Source organism: Aotus nancymaae, unplaced genomic scaffold (assembly GCF_030222135.1).
Source record: "Aotus nancymaae isolate 86718 unplaced genomic scaffold, 86718_ANA_hifiasm-v0.15.2.pri h1tg000040l, whole genome shotgun sequence".
Lineage (NCBI taxonomy): Eukaryota > Metazoa > Chordata > Mammalia > Primates > Aotidae > Aotus > Aotus nancymaae.
This window is the reverse complement of record NW_026988454.1, coordinates 83,284,494-83,305,369: the sequence shown is the minus strand read 5'-3', so window position 1 is coordinate 83,305,369 and position 20,876 is coordinate 83,284,494. Positions and strand designations below refer to the sequence as shown.

General features: G+C 35.7%; 1 protein-coding gene across 3 annotated transcripts in view; it reads right to left on the bottom strand.

The window, feature by feature from the left end:
- ME1 (malic enzyme 1) overlaps positions 1 to 20,876 on the bottom strand; it is a 216,514-nt gene that overhangs the window by 108,116 nt on the left and 87,522 nt on the right. For all 3 annotated transcript variants that reach the window (XM_064360881.1, XM_064360883.1, XM_064360882.1), the window contains one exon: positions 16,962 to 17,123. In XM_064360881.1, coding sequence (XP_064216951.1) covers positions 16,962 to 17,123 — 162 coding nt within the window. The remainder of the gene's footprint in view (positions 1 to 16,961; positions 17,124 to 20,876) is intronic.

The following is a 20,876-nucleotide window of genomic DNA, read 5'->3' as shown; positions in this document are numbered from 1 at the left end:
AGTCTCTTTATAAGTCATTAAGAACTTGTCTTATGTATCTGGGTGCTCCTATATTGGGTACATATATATTTATGATCATTGACTCCTGTTGCTCTGATCCTTTTACCATTATGTAATGTCCTTCTTTGTTTCTTTTAGTCTTTGTTACTATTAAAGTCTATTTTGTCAGAGACAAAAGTTATAACTCCTGTTTGTTTGTTTTTTTTCTCTCCATTTGATTGGTGAGTCTTCCTCCAATCCTTTATTTTGAGTCTTTGTGTGTCCTTGCTTATGAGATGGATCTGGATACAGTGTACCGATGGGTTTTGACTTTTTATTCAATTTGCTTGTCTGTGTCTTTGATTGGGGCATTTAATCCATTTAAATTTAGGATTAATATTGATATTTGTGAGTTTAATATTGTCATTTAATGCTATCTGGCTATTTTGCCCATTAGTTGATGTAGATTCTTAATTATGGAGATATTCTTTACCTTTTGGTAAGTTTTTGGGATGACTGATACTGGTTGTTCCTTTCTGTGTGTAATGCTTCTTTCAGAAGCTCTTGTAAAGCAGGCCTGGTGGTGATGAAATCTCTGAGTGCTTGCTTGTTCGCGAAAAATTTTATTTTTCCTTCATTTATGAAGCTTAGTTTGGCTGGATATGAGATTCTGGGTTGAAAATTCGTTTCTTTGAGGATATTGAATATTGACCCCCCACTCTCTTCTAGTTTGTAGGGTTTCTGCTGAAAGATCTGCTGTGAGTCTGTAGGGCTTCCCTTTATGAGTAATCTGACCTTTCTCTCTAGCTGCCCTTAGAATTTTCTCCTTTATTTCAACCCTGGTGAATCTGACGATTATGTGTCTTGGGGTTGCTCTACTTGAGGAATATCTTTGTGATGTTCTGTGTATTACCTGGAGTTGAGTATTGTCCTGCCTTACTAGGTTAGGAAAGTTTTCCTGAATAATATCCTGAAGAATATTTTCCAGCTTGGATTCATTCTCTTCATGACATTCAGGTACACCTATCAAACGTAAATTAGGTCTTTTCACATAGTCCCATATTTCTTGGAGACTTTGCTCATTCCTTTTTACTCTTTCTTTTCTAATCTTGTCTTCTCGTTTCATTTCATTAAGTTTGTCTTTGACCTCTGATATCCTTTCTTCTGCTTGATCAACTCGACTGTTAAAACCTGTGCATACTTCGCAAAGTTCTCGTATTGTATTCTTCAGTTCCATTAATTCACTTATATTCCTCTCTAAATTGTCTATTCTCGTTAGGATTTCATCAAACATTTTTTCAAGGTTCTTAGTTTCTTTACGTTGGGCTAGAACATGTTCTTTTAACTCAAAGAAGTTTCTTATTATCCACCTTCGGAAGCCTAATTCTGTTATTGAAACACACTCGTTCTCCATCAGGCCTTGTTCCCCTGATCATGAGGAACTGTGATCCCCTGTAAAGGGAGATGCATTCTGATTTTGGGTATTCTCAGCCTTTTTATGCTGGTTTCTTCCCATCATTGTAAATTTATCCACCTGTCGTCTTTGTAATTACCGACTTTCAAATTAGGTCTCTGAGTGGACGTCCAACTTGTCGATTCCCAGCGCCAGAATCTGAGCAACCCACTGTGCCGGCTAAAACAGCGGCATTAAGATTTATGGTGCTTTTCTGCCTGGGAATCTCCGGTCTGGCTTCCCTCTTGAGTCCCTTTTTCAATCAGCTGAATGGGCACCTCTGCCTTCCCGGAGCTCCAAACGTCGACCAGAAGGGGACCCAGTCCCGTTTACTCTGCACTGAGAACTGCCGCACTGAGGGGCTGGCAAAACTGCCGCACCGGCCACAAGAGTCATGCTGGCGACCCGTGGGGCTCCTCTGCTGGGAATCTCCTGGTCCGTGAGCAACAAAAATTCACCTGAAAGTGTGGCGTCCTCTCGTTCTCTGTGCTTCCACTGGGAGCTACAATCCTGAGCTGCTAGTAATGGGCCATCTTGGATCTCTCTCCCAATAGTGGAAGACTTTAACATCCCATTGTCAATATTTGATATTGACAATTGTCAATGAGAAAGAAAATTATCAAGGATATTCAGGACTTGAACTCAGATCTGGAACAAGCACACCTAATAGACATCTACAGAACTCTTCACCCCAAATCAACAGAATATACATTCTTCTCAGTACCACATTGCACTTATCCTAAAATTGACCACATAACTGGAAGTAAAACACTCCTCAGCAAATGCAAAAAAATGGAAATCATAACAGTTTCTCAAATCACAGCACAATCAAATTAGAGCTCAGGATTAAGAAACTTACTCAAAAATCGCATAACTACATGGAAAATGAGCAACTTGCTCCTGAATGACTACTGAGTAAATGACAAAATTAAGGCAGAAATAAATAAGTTCTTTGAAACCAATGAGGAAAAGGACACAACGAACTAAATCTCTGGGACACAGCTAGAGCAGTGTTTAGAGGGAAATTTATAGCACTAAATGCCCATAGGAGAAAGCAGGAAAGATCTAAAATCAACACCCTAACATCGCAATTAAAAGAACTAGAGAAGCAAGAACAAACAAATTCAAAAGCTAGCAGGAGAAGAAATACCCAGGATCAGAGCAGAGCTGAAGGAGATTAGAGACACAAAAAACCCTTCAAAAAATCAACGAATCCAGGAGCTGGGTTTTTGTTTTTTTTTTTTAAAGATTAACAAAATAGACAGACCCCTAGCCAGACTAATAAAGAATAAAAAAAGATAAGAATCAAATAGACTCAATAAAAAATGATAAAATATAAGACCTAAAACCATAAAAACCCTAGAAGACAACTTAGGCAGTACCATTCAGGACACAGGCATGGGCTAAAGACTTCATGACTAAAACACTAAAAGCAATGGCAACAAAAGCCAAAATTGACAAATGGGATCTAATGGATCTAATTAAACTAAAGAGCTTCTGCACAGCAAAAGAAACTATCATCAGAGTGAAAAGGCAACCTACAGAATGGGAGAACATTTTTGCAATCTATCCATCTGACAAAGGGTTAATATCCAGAATCTATAAGGAACTTAAACAAATTTTCAAGAAAAAAAACAACCCCATCAAAAAGTGGGCAAAGGATATGAACAGATACTTCTCAAAAGAAAACATTTATACATCCAGAAAATATATGAAAAGAAGCTCATCATTACTAGTCATTAGAAAACGCAAATCAAAACCACAGTGAATACCATCTCACACCAATTAGAATGGTAATCATTAAAAAGTCAGGAAATAACAGATGCTGGAGAGGATGTGGAGAAATAGGAATGATTTTACAGTGTTGATGGGAGTGTAAATTAGTTCAACTATTGTGGAAGACAGTGTGGCAATTCCTCAAGGATCTAGAACTACAAATACCATTTGACCCAGCAAACCCATTACTGGGTATACACCCAAAGGTTTATAAATCATTCTACTATAAAGACACATGCACACCTATGTTTACTGCAGCACTATTTACAACAGCAAAGACTTGGAACCAACTCAAATGCCCATCAATGTCAGACTGGATAACGAAATGTGGTACATATACAACATGGAATACTATGCAGCTGTAAAAAGAAAGAGTTCAAGTCCTTTTCCGGGACATGGAGGAAGCTGAAAATCATCATTCTCAGCAAACTAACACAGGAACAGAAAACCAATCACAGCATGTTCTCCCTCATAAGTGGGAGTTGAACGATGAGAACACATGAGCACAGGGAGGGGAACATCACACACCAGGGTCTGTCAGGGGTGAGGGACAAGGGAAGAGATAGTATTAGGAGAAATACCTAATGTAGATGATGGGTTGATGCAGCAAACCACCATGGCACGTGTATACCTATGTAACAAACCTGCCTGTTCTGCACATGTATCCCAGAACTTAAAATTAAAAAAAAAATTCTTCCAATCATAATAATATCCCTGTCAAAAATTAGTTTTTTTAAATTTCATAATTTTAATTAAGATAATTAAGGCTTGAATAATGAGTATATCCTCAGAGATTTGGTTCACAAAAAAAATTAGTATCTACAAAAAGCAATTTAACAAGATTATTCAATTTGATAATGGTTGCACAGACCAAATAGACTGGCACAGAAGAAGTGATAGTAATTTACTAGATTAAAAACTTCTTATAGCCACTACTAAACACTCAATAGATCATTGTTAGAGAATAAACACTTGCTATCAAGCAAGCACTTAAAAAAATGTCATGCTAAATACATGTGGTGCAACTGAAGACTTACGAAAATTTATAAGTGTGAGAAAAGGAAAAAGACTGGGGAAAAAGTAAGGAACAAGACATATGGAAATATAGGAGAGCTCAAAAATGGAAGTAAGGAGGGCATATGTTGGCAATTATACTAATTATCTTACTTGTTAATACTATCTCAACTCTGGACTCTTCAGAAAGTATAACTGAAGCATCCATTTATTTGAAGCTAATCATTATCAAATCTCACCTTGTTTTTGTTTCTCACATTTCTTACTTTTTTTTTTTTTTTTTGAGACAGAGTCTTGCTCTTTCACCAGGGTGGAGTGCAGTGATGTCACCTCGGCTCACTGCAACCTCTGCCTCCTGGGTTCAAGAGATTCTCCTGCCCCAGCCTCCTGAGTAGCTGGGACTATAGACACCTGCCACCAAGCCCAGCTAATTTTGCATTTTTAGTAAAGACGGGATTTCACCATGTTGGCCAGGATGTTCTCGATCTCTTGACCTCATGATCTGCCCACCAAAGTACTGGGATTACAGGCATGAGCCACTGCGCCCAGCCTGTTTCTCACATTTCCTGTTTCTCACATTTCTATCCTTACAATCTGAGAATTAAAAAATACTGTCTTAATATTTTCTTTTTAAGTGTTTTTGTCATTACAAAAGCAGTATTTGTTTATCACAAATGTTTGAGGGCACTGAAAATAAAATTAAAAACAATACCAATAATTTCTACCCACTCAGAACTATGCAACATTAGCACCTTGATGCATATTCTTCCAGGTCCTTTTCTTTGTATCTATAAATATACAAGATTATCTGTCCAAATTTGGGATGACAGCAGAGTATATTTTAACCTCTTTTCACAAAGGAATATATGATGAAAGTTTTCATGTCAATAGACAAACATTTGTATTGGTACTCTGCTCTCCTAGAATGTACGAACAAATTAACAGCCCCTCGTCACACCTCCAGTGGTATATAATAAGTATGTCTATTTTGTTGTAGTCTCAAATAAGATACCTTTTCATATAATGCCTGTTTATGAAGTATACCTATAAACATACAATAGGATACAATAAGTAAATACCTATACTACCTGCTATATGTATGTCTGTGTGTGTGTGTGTGTGTGTGTGTGGCAAGTAGGCACAAAAATGTTATCAAGTAGCATTCATTTATATTTCTTTTCTATTACTGTTGTGTATTTTTTTCATAAGTTTATTGACCATTTTTACTTCTTCATTTGTAAATTGTCTGTGTCCATATGTCCTTAGGCAATCTGTATATTGGACATTTGACATTTTCTTAAAGTGTTCTCTTTTTTTATGTTTTCTTTTAAAATCATTTTTTAGAGACAGGCTCTCACTCTGTTGCCTATCCTGGAGTACAGTGGCATGATCATAGTTAGTTCACTGTAGCCTCAAACTCCCAGACTCAAGCAATCCTCCCGCCTTGGCCTTCCAAGTAACTAGGACTACAGGCACCATGCCTAGCTAGTTTTATTTTACTTTTTGCAGAGACAGGGCCTCGTTTATGTTGCCCAGTCTGGTTTTGAACTCCTGGGCTAAGTGATCTTCCCACCTCAGCCTCCCAAAGTGTAGGGATTACAGGTGTGAGTTACTGAGCTTAGTCTAATATTCTCTTATCAACCTGAAAGTATTCTTTGAATATTAAGAACACTATATACCTTTATCTTCCATACTGTTGTAACTATTCCTCATTTTAGCATTTATTCTTAAACTTTATTTATAATCTACAGAAAATTATTTTCTTTGTTACAATTTCTTATTTTTTGTTACAGACTCTATAAAGAAATAATATACAACTTTTGCTGTTTTGTTTGCTCGTGTCATCAACAGTATTAAGCAAAGTAACCATTAGATTCAGGCAAGAGTCTAAAACCAGTAGCACTAAAATGTCAGCATGCATATGAGCTGGCACGATTGTTAAAAAGTGCTAGAAATAAAAATGATTAAAATTTACTTGTGATTCAGTATGTCTGGAGTGGGGTGAAAAATTCCACATTCTTAACACATGCCCCTGATAATTCTGAAGTGGTGAGAACTTGTATTATCATTTCGAACTTATACTATTAAATTAAAACCATTCTCCTATTTCCTACCAGGTTTCTGTCTCATTTAAATAATTTTTCTATTTTGTTCTATACAATCAGTATTTCTGAAATTTACCTCAAAATTTCAAGAAGTTCCTTCTAGTTATAGTGTGTATAAAATCAAACAAAAGAAAGACCCCATTCTCTTTCCCAAGGCACTAGTGTAGTGTCTCAAAAAAGCAGATAAATTCTTCATAAAATCCATTATCGCCTTCTAATTTAGAGAAGATGGGGCAAAATGAGACAACAAAGAGCAAGTGAATGAAACGCCAAACCAATATTCTGGGAGCTGAGAATTTTCTTCTTTCCCTGGCTTTACTAATGATGACTGGTATTCATTCCAATACAGAATCACTTGTGTGAAGTGGCAAGCAGTATAAACGTATAAAGGGTAGAAGTGAAGGAGGGCTAAAGGACAGATGATGATACTCTAGTTGGTATCACGTGGTAAGCAGAATAATATCTTCCCCCCAAAATGCCCATATTCTAATCCCTGAGACATGTGAATATATTAACTTATATGGTAAAAGAAACTTTACGTGACTAAGGGTGAGTCCTTAATAGTGAAAACTTTTTCTGGCTGAAGTGAGAGAAAGAGATGTAAGATGGAAGCAGGGTCAGAGAAATGCTGCTATATTGCTGGCTTTGAAAATGAATAAAGAGGGCCATGAACCAAGGAATGCATGCAGTCTAGAAGCTGGAAATGACCAGGAAATGGAATATAGCCATACTGACACCTTTCATGATTTTAACCTTTTGAGACTGTGTTGGCCTTGTGACATACAGAGCTACAGGAAAATGCATTTATGTTGTTTTAAGTCACTAAATTTGTAACAATACGTTATAGCTGCAATAGAAAACAAACACAGGCCACAATTTGGTGATAACATCAGATTCAGTAGAGAGGCTAGAAGATATACGGCAGGTACACACAACACAAAATCTGTAAGGTTTTTCCTTCATTCAGTTTCTTTCCAGCAGGGCTGGTTCATGCCAAAGATGAAGACTACTTTCTGGAACACATAAGGGAATCGTCTAAATGGGAAAGGTCACTCTTCAACTTTGCCAGTTCAAGCAATAAGGATTCTGTATCAGGGTTCACTGTACACATCAGCTAAAGGCCAGACTAAACATAAAACTAGACATAAAAGCTGAGACCTGGAGCAATGTTTTAATATGCAAAGAATAACTATGCAGAAATGATATTCTCCTACTCATTTTGTCCATGACCTCTTGAGGACTGACCATATGCTATGGGCTGAATGGTGTTGCCCCCAACTTCATATGTTGAATCCCTAAGGAAATTAATCCCAAAGGAAAAGAAGCTATTATATCAAAAGGACACCTGCACATACATGTTAACCACAGTACAATCCACAGTTGCAGAGATATGAAATCAACCTCAAGTGCCCATCAACCAATGAGTGGATAAAGAAAATGTGGTATATGTATATAAGAAAATGTGGTGTATGTGTATATATATCATAGTATACTATACTATAGATATACTATACATTATACTATGATATATATGTGAAAATGTAGTGTATATATATCATAGTATATATGATACATATCATAGTATAATAAGAAAATGTGATGTATGTGTATATATATCATATACCACATATCACCACTATGATATCCTATGATATATATACACATACACCACATTTCACATATATATCGTAGTGTACTACTCAGCCATATAAAAGGATGAAACAATGTCCTTCCTAACAACTTGGATGAAACTGGAGGCTATTAGCATAAATGAAATAACTCAGGAATGGAAAACCAAATACTGAATATTCTCACTTATAAGTGGGAGCTAAGCTATGGGTACACAGGAACATACAAAGCAGTATAGTGGACACTGAAAACTCAGATGGGAGGAGGGTAGGAGGTAGGTAAGGGAAAAAAAATTACCTATTGGGTACAATGTTATTCAGGTGTCTAGCCAAGCACTTCTGTGTACTTCTGTTGTGGTGTCTTAGTTCCTTAAACTTCCTTTAGCTCAAAGCTGCAGAAGATTTAAAGCAGTCAGGCAAGTGTAGCTTTATGACAAGTGAAGACTGTCTTATTAACTTGCAATGAATTCATTTTCTGTTTTCATTACTATCTAGTACATGTAGATATGATAAAAGAGGAAAACATTTATAATTTGTATTAAAAGGGAATTTTTTTTTGGCTAAAGTATTTTATTTTTTATTGCATTTTAGGTTTTGGGGTACATGTGAAGAACATGCAAGATTGTTGCATAGGTGCATACGTGGCAGTGTGATCTGCTGCCTTCCTCCCCTTCACCTATATGTGGCATTTCTCCCCATGCTGTCTCTCCCCTCCTCCCCACCCCGCACTGTCCCTCCCCTATTTCCCCCCAACAGACCCCAGTGTGTAGTGCTCCCCTCTCTGTGTCCATGTGTTCTCATTGTTCAACACCCACCTATGAGTGAGAACATGCGGTGTTTGATTTTGTGTTCTTGTGTCAGTTTGCTGAGAATGATGGTTTCCAGGTTCATCCATGTCCCTACAAAGGACGCAAACTCATCGTTTTTGATGGCTGCATAATATTCCATGATGTATATGTGCCACATTTTCCCTGTCCAGTCTATCATCGATGGGCATTTAGGTTGGTTCCAGGTCTTTGCTATTGTAAACTGTGCTGCAACGAACATTCGTGTGCATGTGTCCTTATAGTAGAACGATTTATAATCCTTTGGATATATACCCAGTAATGGGATTGCTGGGTCAAATGGAATTTCTATTTCTAGGTCCTTGAGGAATCGCCATACTGTCTTCCACAATGGTTGAACTAACTTACAGTCCCAACAGTGTAAAAGTGTTCCTATTTCTCCACATCCTCTCCAGCATCTGTTGTCTCCAGATTTTTTAATGATCGCCATTCTAACTGGCGTGAGATGGTATCTCAATGTAGTTTTGATTTGCATTTCTCTCATGACCAGTGATGATGAGTATTTTTTCATATGTTTGTTGGCCTCATGTATGTCTTCTTTTGTAAAGTATCTGTTCATATCCTTCACCCACTTTTGAATGGGCTTGTTTGTTTTTTTCTTGTAAATCTGTTTTAGTTCTTTGTAAATTCTGGATATCAGCCCTTTGTCAGATGGGTAAGCTGCAAAAATTTTTTCCCATTCTGTTGGTTGCCGATTCACTCTAATGACTGTTTCTTTTGCTGTGCAGAAGCTGTGGAGTTTGATTAGGTCCCATTTGTCTATTTTGGCTTTTGTTGCCAATGCTTTTGGTGTTTTGATCATGAAATCCTTGCCTATGTCTATGTCCTGAATGGTTTTGCCTAGATTTTCTTCTAGGGTTTTTATAGTGTTATTAAAATTTGCAGGCCGGGCGTGGTGGCTTACGCCTGTAATCCCAGCACTTTGGGAGGCCGAGGCGAGTGGATCACAAGGTCAAGAGATCGAGACCATCCTGGTCTACATGGTGAAACCCTGTCTCTACTAAAAATACAAAAAATTAGCTGGGCATGGTGGTGCGTGCCTGTAATCCCAGCTACTAAGGAGGCTGAGGCAGGAGAATTGCCTGAACCCAGGAAGCGGAGGTCGCGGTGAGCCGAGATCGCGCCATTGCACTCCAGCCTGGATAACAAGAGCGAAACTCCGTCTCAAAAAATAAAATAAAATTAAATTAAAAATTAAAAAAAAATTTGCTAGGTTATTCTGGATAAGAAACTAAGTGATGTTATCAAGCAGTTTTTATAGTTTGGTTATGAAGTGTAAAACTATTCAGAGAGTCAAAAAAGCAGTAAGATTAAAAATTATTACTACAGGAATATTTTGACTAAAATCAGTTTTCTACATGTGAAACTGTCACTACATAAAAACACCATTCCATTTTAAACAAACCCATAGACTCAGTGACAATTAAGTTTTCCTTCCTGTCTTCTCAGTAAAGCAGATCAGTTTTCTACATGTGAAACTGTCACTACATAAAAACACTATTACAATTTAAACAAACCTACAGACTCAGTCATAATTAAGTTTTCCTTCCTGTCTTCTCAGTAATGCAGCAGTGGAAGAATAAATACAAAGAATAAAATGTCAGAATGAATAAAATAAGAACATTATGCATGGCAACTCAGTTGATTCCAAATATTTTTCTATTCTTCACCACACATTATTAAAGACCATAAAAATCCAGATTAGGAAGTTTTACAGGTTTCAATATTACTAACATAGTTTGAACTCCAAGAACTCAAACAGAAAGAGAAAGTTATGTGTCAGAGCATTTCTATCTATTTTAAGCAACAGAAATGTTAAACCAGAATCTTAAACCGCTTCTATTTTTACCCTGAGAAGTACTATATTGCTAATGGAATACAGTTGATATGCACAGCCCAGAAGTCAATAAAAGTAACAGCAAGTTGAGTCAAAGATGAAAAGATATTTTGCTTAATAAATGCAACATACCTTGATCAGATTTGAAAAAAATACTTGCCCCCAATTTAATTCTTCTGATTAATCAAATAATATGTAACTATTTCTTTGCTTAGAAATGTAAAATACTATATAACATTAGCAGACTAGAATATTGTTGCTACCGTTAATGAGTTAATTTTTTAACTGGCTATTACAATTACATAGAAAAGCTATTAGGTTTTGAATATTTATTTTATAAGCAGCCACTTTACTGAGTGCTATAATTTGACCACAGTATTTTTAGTTGGTTTTCTTATGTTTCAGTAATAGATAAACATATTACCTAAAAATAATGATAATTATTTTTTCCTGTCAGTTATATCCCATTTGTTTTTGTTGTCTCATTATGTAGGCTAGAATTTTCTGAATAATAAAAAAGAGAACAGCAGTGATAACAGCTCTCCTGTCTTTTAAAAGAATGCCTCTACTATATCACCACTAATTATGATGTAACTAATGGTTTGGATAGATTTCAAACATTAACATTATTTCAACATGAAAATATTCTGCAAGATTTTACTTGCCAATAGTTTATAAAGAACTTTTGCTTCTACATCTACATTCATGTGAGCTAACATTTACTAAGTGCTTACCAAATGCCAGTCACAACTTAAGCATTCTAAATGTATTAAACCATGACAGCTCTATGAGGTAAGTACTCATTTTACATGAGCAAAACACAGAAAGGTTAAGTAGCTCTTTTAAGATTATGTAACTAGTAAGTGACAAAACTGGGAGCATGGGTAAATATGAGACTAATTAGCAATTTCTTGGTTTGTGCTTTTTTTTTTTTTTTTTTTAACCAGGTTTTGATATCAAGGTTATGCTCTTTTTAAAAACTGAAATGTTAACCTTTCAATTTTAATATGCTCTGGGACAGTTTATTTAACATAGGAACTATATTTCCTTAAAAGCTTAAATGATCAAATCCTTAATTTTATCTGAGCTTAAAACTTAATTCTGCTTATTTAACAATGAAATTTACATCTATTTTTTTTTTAGACAGAGTCTCACTCTGTCACCCAGGCTGGACTGGAGTATGGTGGTGCGATCTTGGTTCACTGCAACCTCTGCCTTTGGGGTTTAAGCAATTCTCCTGCCTCAGCCTCCTGAGAAGCTGGGATTACAGGCATATGCCACCATGCTTGGTTAATTTTTTTGTCATTTTTAGTAGAGACGGGTTTTACCATATTGGCCAGGTTGGTCTCTAACTCCTGACCTTATGATCCTCCCACCTCGGCCTCCCAAAGTGCTGGGATTACAGGCATGAGCCACTGTGCCCGGCCATCTATTTTCCTTTTTGTCTGTTTGCCTCTTATATTTTTATTTATTCTGTGCATGGGCTCTGGTGACAATTCATAAGCATTCCACCAGTTTGAATAGGGCCTAATCCTTTTATCTAGTAGCTTAGTGATCATAACTGATAGTCACCAGGCGAAGGCTGGTGATGCCAGAAAGACTAACCATGTGATCTGGGGTAGGGCCTTTTTCTTATATAGTACCAGTCAACCTGGAGACTGAGTTCAACTACATAGGCAATCAATCAATCAATGAATCATGACTAGGTAATGGATCCTCAATAAAACTCTGAACAGTGGGACACATGTTGATATTTAATATCCATATTGGGAGGGTGACATGTTCTGATTCTACAAGAAAATGGACACTTCACATTTGGGACTCTTCTAGACAGTTCTCTATGCATCTCTTCTTTTGTGTGATTTTAATGTGTATCTTTCACCCATAATATACTGTAACTGTGAGTACAATAGCTTTTGGTGAGTTTTGTGAGTCCTAGCAAATTAACAAGACTGAAGTTAGTTTTGGGAAGCTCTTGAACTTGCAACTGATGTCAGAAATGAGGGCAGTCTTGGGGAGTATACCCGTAAACTTTGTAGTGTAACTAACTCTGTGTACAGCTAAACTGTCTTTTATAAATGGAACAAATAAGTTACTCTCCTTTTACAACAAGAACTCTAGTTGATCATTTAATAGTATACATTTTTACAATTAAATTCCCCAAATATGATTTATTTAAAAAGATAATTTTTTTTTTTTTTTTCGAGACAGAGTTTTGCTCTTGTTACCCAGGCTGGAGTGCAATGGTGCGATCTCGGCTCACCGCAACCTCCGCCTCCTGGGTTCAGGCAATTCTCCTACCTCAGCCTCCTGAGTAGCTGGGATTACAGGCATGCACCACCATGCCCAGGTAATTTTTTGTATTTTTAGTAGAGACGAAAAAGATAATTTATAAGAAGATAACAGCAATGCTGAGTTTAAAACTAAGAGTGAGGCAGGAGAATAGGGTCTGGAGGCTGGAAACCTAAGGCCATTTCGCACTGACTTCCTAGAACCAAATTGAAAGGAAAACCCGAAACTTCCATGCCTAAGTAACAAAAGGACCAGAGGCTACTCCCTTTGCAAACCCCTACCTTTTCTGCTAGCAGATGAGAAATTGAAAGTACCTCTGATTGGTTGGTTTTTGCAACCAATCAGACGTTTGCATAGGAGTGTAACTTTGTAACTTCACTTTAGCCTCTGATGAGTTGCTGTCCACAACCAGTCAGACTGACTGTGGGCCAAGTCTTCATATGCATAGAAGTGCAGCTTTGTAACTTCACTTTAGCCTCTGACTGGTTGCTTTCCACAACCAATCAGATGTTTGCTAGGAGTGTGATCTTTGTAACTTCACTGATTGCAGGCCACCACCTCATTTACATGGGGTGATCACCAAGTGGCCAATGGGAAACCTCTAGGCAGTATTTGGACCTGAGAAATTCTGTATACAGGTCCTTGAGCGGCTGTTCAGGACTGCTCCTGGGCTGTGGGCTCCCACCCACTACCCTGACCTACACACACCCTTCCAAGCCTTTGGCAACTACCATTCTACTCTCTGCCTCCATGAGAGCAACTTTTTTAGCTTGGTTGTGAGAACTTAGGATATTATGCTTTCATTTTCAATAAATCTCTGCTTTTGTTACTTCATTCTTTCCTTGCTTTGTGTGATTTGTCCAATTCTTTGTTCACTGGTAACAAGATTATATAATAATTATTAGAGAATTGGTTTGCTAAACGCTTTCAAAAGCCTTTACCAAAGCAACTAATACATGCTGAAACTAGTTATATGTGTATCTCCTCTTCTAGATTCAGAGCATCCTGCCAGCAAAATCCTAAGTTTCTTACTCCAATGATATCTAGGCTTTTCTTAAGCTTTGATGGATAGCAGATATTCAATATTTTTTTAAATTTGATTTATTGATACATAAATTCATACCTTTTCATGGGGTACATGTGATACTTTGTTACATGCATGCAATGTGTAATGATCAAGTCAGGGCATTTAGGGAGTCCATCACCTTGAGTATCATTTCTACGTGGTGGTAGCATTTCAAGTCCTCTCTTCTAGCTATTTTGAAATATACAACACATTTTTGGTAATTGTAGTCACCCCACTCTGCTATTAATCATTAGAACTTACTCCTTCAATCTACATGTTTGCACCCCTTAACCAACCTTTCTTCATCCTCACACCCGCTACTCTGACATACACACACCCTTCCCAGACTTTGGCAACTACCTCCATGAGATCAACTTTTTTTAGCTCAAGTGTGAAAACATGGGATATTTGTCTTTCTGTACCTGGTTTATTTCACTTAACATAATGAGTAGGTACTCAATATTAGTCTAATTCAATTAAATCTACCAAATGGAATTTGAGGAGTTTCAGACAGTTCTCTAAGTGACAAAAGTATGCTCCAGTGACCTGTCAAAGAGTTAAAGATCCACCATTCACTTAATTTTCTTCCCTTAATAATTCCTGAAAGGCCAGTGGCAGTAAGCAAAATCTCTAGAAATAATACATAGCATTTAACAATAGATTAATTTAGATAATCAGATTATTTTCTAATTTAACAGCTTAAAAATTTTGAAATTTTGAAATGTAGTATACACCAGACATATCTTAATAAAACAAGAGTGAAAAAGCTAGATCTACAGCGGGGTAAAGTAAGAAATTTCATGAAGGGTAAGTGGATGGGTTCTGCAGGCTGAGGAAGTAAGATACTGGATAGAAATGTAATAACATAAAAACAATGAACACCAAAAGAGGAAACAAATGCACATTAAACAGAGATAATGTGGAAAATTCAAGACAACCATCAATTTGGCAATTTTAAGACCTACTTTCATGAACTCAATTCTTTCATATAATACAATCTGTTTTATGAAATCAATTCTTTCATATAATACAGTCTATCAATGCATGAGTCTTAGTGTTACAGTTTCACTAGTGCACAGCTTTTTTTTAATGTCTACCTTATACAAACAATCTCAATAAATGGCCCAGGTTTAAACTTGAATTCTTGCTGGGCATGGTGGCTTGCACCTGTTATCCCAGTGAAGCAGGAGGATTGAGACCAGGAGTTCAAAACCAGACTGGGCAACATAGCAAGACCCCATCTCAAAAAATAAAAATAAAAAAAAATTAGCTGGGTGTGACAGTGCACACCTGGAATCCCAGCTACTTGAAAGGCTGAGGTAGGAGGATCATTTGGGCTCAGGAGTTTAAGGCTGCAGTGAGCTATGACAGTGCCACTACACTAAAGCCTAGGTGGCAGTGCAAGATCCTATCTCTTACAAAAAAACAAAAAAGCCAAATTCTTACATTTTTGCATGCCTGTTTTGTCATTACATATTCACTTCTTCATAGAATTTTAAGATATACTATATAATTTTGTAATTTTTAAAATTTGATTTCAATGTAAACAAATAATTAGCCAGGCATGGTGGGAAGTGCCTGTAGTCCCAGCTACTTGGGAGGCTGAGGTGGGAGAATCACCTGAGTGTGGGAGACTAAGGCTGCAGTGAGCCATGATCATGACAGTGCACTCTAGCCTGGGCAACGGCAGTGAGATCCTGTCTTAAAAAAATAAAATAAAAAAATAAGGAAAAAACTCTTTTATTTCAATGTAACTTATCACATACTAATTTTTAGAATATCTTTTAAAATAAAGTAGAAATATATTTATTTTATTTTATTTAAATTTTTTAGAGTAGGGTCTTACTCTGTAGCCCAGGCTGGAGTTCAGTGGCACAATCACAGCTCACTGCAGACTCAATCTCCTGGGTTCAATCCTCCTACCTTCTAGCCTCCTCTTGAGTAGGTAGAAATATAGGTACGCACTACCTCTTCTGGCTTGAGGAAAATTTTAGAATAATTGTTTAAAGAAGCCAGCTTTGATCATTTCTAAGCCATTTCTATTGGTATTGAGAAAAGGCCAAATAAGCCATGTATTTTTATCAAAATATATCCTTTGATAAAGGTTAAGTGAGCATTCATACACAGATCAAGTTATATATTATAACTTTGTATGTGTAGATTAAAAAACATAACTGGTTAAGTTACTATTATAAATATATTTTTGCTCATTTAAAAAATACATTTCACATTACTGACAGATCAAAAGTTATATTTTCAATTGTTTTAGAAGGAGACAAAGAAAATAAACATAATGCATGTACATATTTATATCAAGGTCTTATTTGGTGATCTATCTGTTTGGGACCTAGGTCTGAAATTTATAAATAACTTTTTAAAAGTTCATCCTTAACTGACTATTATCTTTCATTTCTGTTTCAGAAAATTCTGCCTTTAGCTCCTAGTATCCATCTAACTAATCCTAAATATTAGCAGTAAAGGATGAGCAAAAGTGAGTAGTACTTAACATCTAACTTTAAGATTCTAAATATTGAGTCAGGAATGAGAAAAGTTAAACTCTAAATGATCTACCTCAGGTTCAATACAGTTTTAAAACAAGAATATTTCAGACTGATTAAACTTAATAAATCCCATGAGATTAATTCCTATATAATATAAAAATAATAATTTTAAAAACTATTAAGTCTTAAAGTAAAACATACACTCTATGGAATAATGGTGTAAATGCATACCAAAGCATCATAAGGCACTAGGGAAGCAGGTAAAAGATTAATCACATTATACAGATGGGAAAAGGAAAACAGAAGAAGTAATTTTCTTATAATAGCAAAGGGCAGGTTTGGAGAGAGAGAGAGAACCAGACAAAAAAGAATGAATTTTATGAAGTTCCCAGAATAAGTTCAAAATGCAAGAATTGGTGCCATTTTTAAAGGTACACAGCTTCCTTACAGACTTAAATTATTTACCTCATTTTCGGTTCCCACGTCCAGAATGACAGGCAGACATTCTTGAGGATTCATCCCTCCACAAGCTGTATATAGAGCCAATTTACCCACAGGGATGCCCATTCCATTACAGCCAAGATCTCCCAAGCCAAGAATACGCTCTCCATCGGTCACCACAATGGCCTAGAAGAAAAATTACCTATTAACAAGTTTTTGCAAATCCTGAGACACAATTTCTGACAAATTCTGAAGTTAATACTAGTGAAATATCAAGCTGTTAAAAAACATAAATTGAATATATATGGAAAAGTTTTTATAATTGTAACTGTGGAAGAATAGGGTGAAGAAATGAACTTGATTTATAAATATATTAAATTAGGTTATGGAAAAAAGAAGGGCAAGTGTGCACATAAAGATTCAAACAAACCAAATAAGTTTGCAATCAAGAGGAGCAAGTGGGTAAAGTATAGGGAAATAAGAGCTCAGACTGGGAACCAAAAGAAACATAGGATGGCTTTGAACTTAGTCACGTCCATTTTGAGCACAAGAGTGTCCTTAGTAAAGTAATGCATAATTACTGAAGGAGATTGAGAAGGTTATACCTCTGCCCCAAATGCTCTGATCCTTGGTTTATGCATCCTGGCACCATTCTCCTATTTTTACAACAATCTGACCCATTCTCCTTAACTCCTATAACCACCTGGTATCTGTGAAACATGTCCATTACAGTCTGCTACTTCTCTTACCTGAAAATCTTCCACTAGACTTAATGAATTTCATTTTCTTTTATATATATATATTTTAATTAATTAATTTTTTTTCCCAAGACCAAGTCTTGCCCTTTCGCCCAGGCTGGAGTGCTGTGGCATGATCTCAGTTCACTGCAACCTCTGCCTCCCGGGTTCAAGCAGTTCTCCTGCCTCAGCCTCCTGAGTAGCTGGGATTACAGGCACATACCACCATGCCTGGCTAATTTTTGTATTTTTAGTAAAGATGGGGTTTCAGCATGTTGGCCAGGCTGGTCTCTAACTCCTGACCTTGTGATCTGCCTGTCTTGGTCTCTCAAAGTGCTGGGATTACAGGCGTGAGCCACCATGCCCAGCTTGTTTAGTTTATTTCTAATTACCTTGAATATTTATGAAGCATATACTTCAATCATGTGGAGATTTTAATTTTATGTAATTTGATATTATTGAACATCTTTGTGTTTCATGGCAATTATACGAATTTAAACAAAACCAATCTTATGAAGCAATTTATTAGATACTCTACAAACTGCTACACTCATCATATTCAGAGAAATGTGGAAAAAGGTCAGTTATTGGCCTTGGGTGAATTTAAGCTTCTGTTTCCTATTGGTAAATTGGGAGTAATAAATGCACTTTTCAGAGTAGCTGTATAAAATTGAGAACCAGCTCTTTTTGCTTACCACTGTCCATCAACACCTAGTACACTATTTGGCAAACAGTAAATAATCAACAAATATTAGTAAACTGAATAAAACTATGATTACATAAAATGAAATCATTATATAAAAATAACTTACCACAGTACCTGGTACATTACAAATATTCTTAAAAATTTACAACTATTATTACTATTATTTCCTCAGAACTAATTATAAAGTCATAGCATTTTAGAAGTCAAGAGAAATCTAAAGTACATTCCATCCATTCCTCTTATTTTATAAATTAGGAAACTGAAAAAAATCAGAGAACTGAAGTAATTTGCCTAAGGTGATTTACTTGGTTAATATCAAAGAAGCAGAAACCCAGGTATGTTAATTCCTAGTACAGTGCTGTTTTCACCATACCACATTGCAGAATATATTTTAAAATATACTTTTAAGATATTTCCTTTAATTTCCTGTTCACCTATATTATGCAGCTCTTGAAAAATTATTTTAAAGGTAAATACATTTGAGAGGTAGGTGAAAATCATTTTTGCATATTCTACACATTTGTCTTTGGAAAATGTTCCATGTCAAACAGCAATGGGTCAGTATGTGATGCTCTTTTGGAGGAAGCAATCTGATACCACTGGCTTAACTCAGCTCTGATTTAAAGTAAAATAAATACTGCAAAGAACTATAACTTTGGTTTTTAAATTAAATTAAGGCCAAATTTTCAAAGTCCTAATATTTCTAATATGTATTTAACAGTTTTATTTATTGCATTACCACAAATAGAGATACTTTTACATATCACTGATGTTATATACTTTTATGAACATGTTCTTTGTATAGTTTAGTAAAGTCCAATTGGCCTGCCTATAGTTACAAAAATTTTTATGATGTGTTTTATAAGGAGACTAATATTGTCATTTAGCTTAGTTATGACTTGAACAATAATTTATAAAATGCTGAACCCAGGAGGCAGAGTGTGCAGTGAGCCGAGATTGCACCACTGCACTCCAGCCTGGGCAACAAGAGTGAAACTCTATCTCAAAAAAAAAAAAAAAAGCACATTATTTCTTGTTTCTTCATAATTTTTATTCCCTATTTATTCTTTCAGAGTCATTATTTATATTATTTAGTTATATACATATACACGAACATTTATATATGTAGTAGTTTGAGATATTTTTAAAATGTTTTGAGTCATTTGATATTTATGCTTTATTACAAATGAATATTTATGGCATTAATTCATAAATACTTCCACATAAAAAATATATATTTTAACAGTAAAAGAATTCTCTCAAAGAAAAAAGTTTTGTCACTTACATATTTTATCACAATTAATATTCCCTTGCTTTTTTTTTTTTTTTTAACTTACTTTATCTCCTGCTTCAGAAAAATGAAGCAGTTGGACGTTTTCCATACAATAATCAAGTCACAATAGCAGGACTAATATCAGTAAGACAACTACAATTCTATCAATGATGTCTGTTTTTCAGAAATTAAATCTTCACTTCACTACACAAATTATTATCTAGGCATTACCTGAATAGAAACTTCTGTATGAAATATTCAGATTTCTCCTGAACACATAAAACTACTCTCCAGGTGTCCAGTCTTCACCCCTTCTTTTTCCTTCTGAAAGCCCATCCTCTTGTAGCCTACCTAAATGTAGAACCTTTGCATCTTTTCCTGCTTTTTTGAAACTGTTCTAAAATCTGTTTCCAGCTGAAGCTTCTTCAAATCTTCAAATATTACTTATATATTGTCAAATATGACATTCTATTCTCAAATCTAAATCTGTTTCTGAATTTCAAAACCTTTTATAATAATTTGATCACTACTTAAGCAATGCTAATTCCACTATATTCCAATACTAACACTCAGCTTTACTCAGGCCAGTGAATTTCCTTATTGTCTAAAAACACTACATTCTCTTATTGAACTTGATACCTACATTCATCTGTTCTCTTCCTAGAATAGTATGTTCTTCCCTTTCTAATTATCAAAGGTTGGATTAAGTTCCAACTTTGCTAGAAAAGTTTTCTTAACTGTTCCAGACTTCTCTAAATAATACTCTCCTCAGAATGAATGAATAAGGCACTTCTAATACACAGTTTGATTACATTATGCCTAATAATAATTGACTTTGTTTCACATGTACTTTCAATTATATAGTAGAGACCATATATGATATTCTTATTTATCTTCAGTATTCTTTTACAATCAAAGGCTGCCATGTACCTACTATGTGCCAGGCACTATGCTAAGATTTTTAAATAAAAGAGGGCATAGCTAGGGATAAGAACATCAGTAAGGACCCAATATTAAGAGTCCAAAGGATAAAACTAGGCTATGAATAAAGTTAAAGATGCAGAGATCAACTAGTTGGAAGAACAAGAAACATGGTGTGATAGCTTACTCCCTAGCTGTTATGATTATAGGGATATTGACTAGAACTTTCTACTGCAGAACTACTTTCTCTATTGACTTGTCAATTATTTTTTCTTTTTCTCTGACACAGGGTTTTGCCCTGT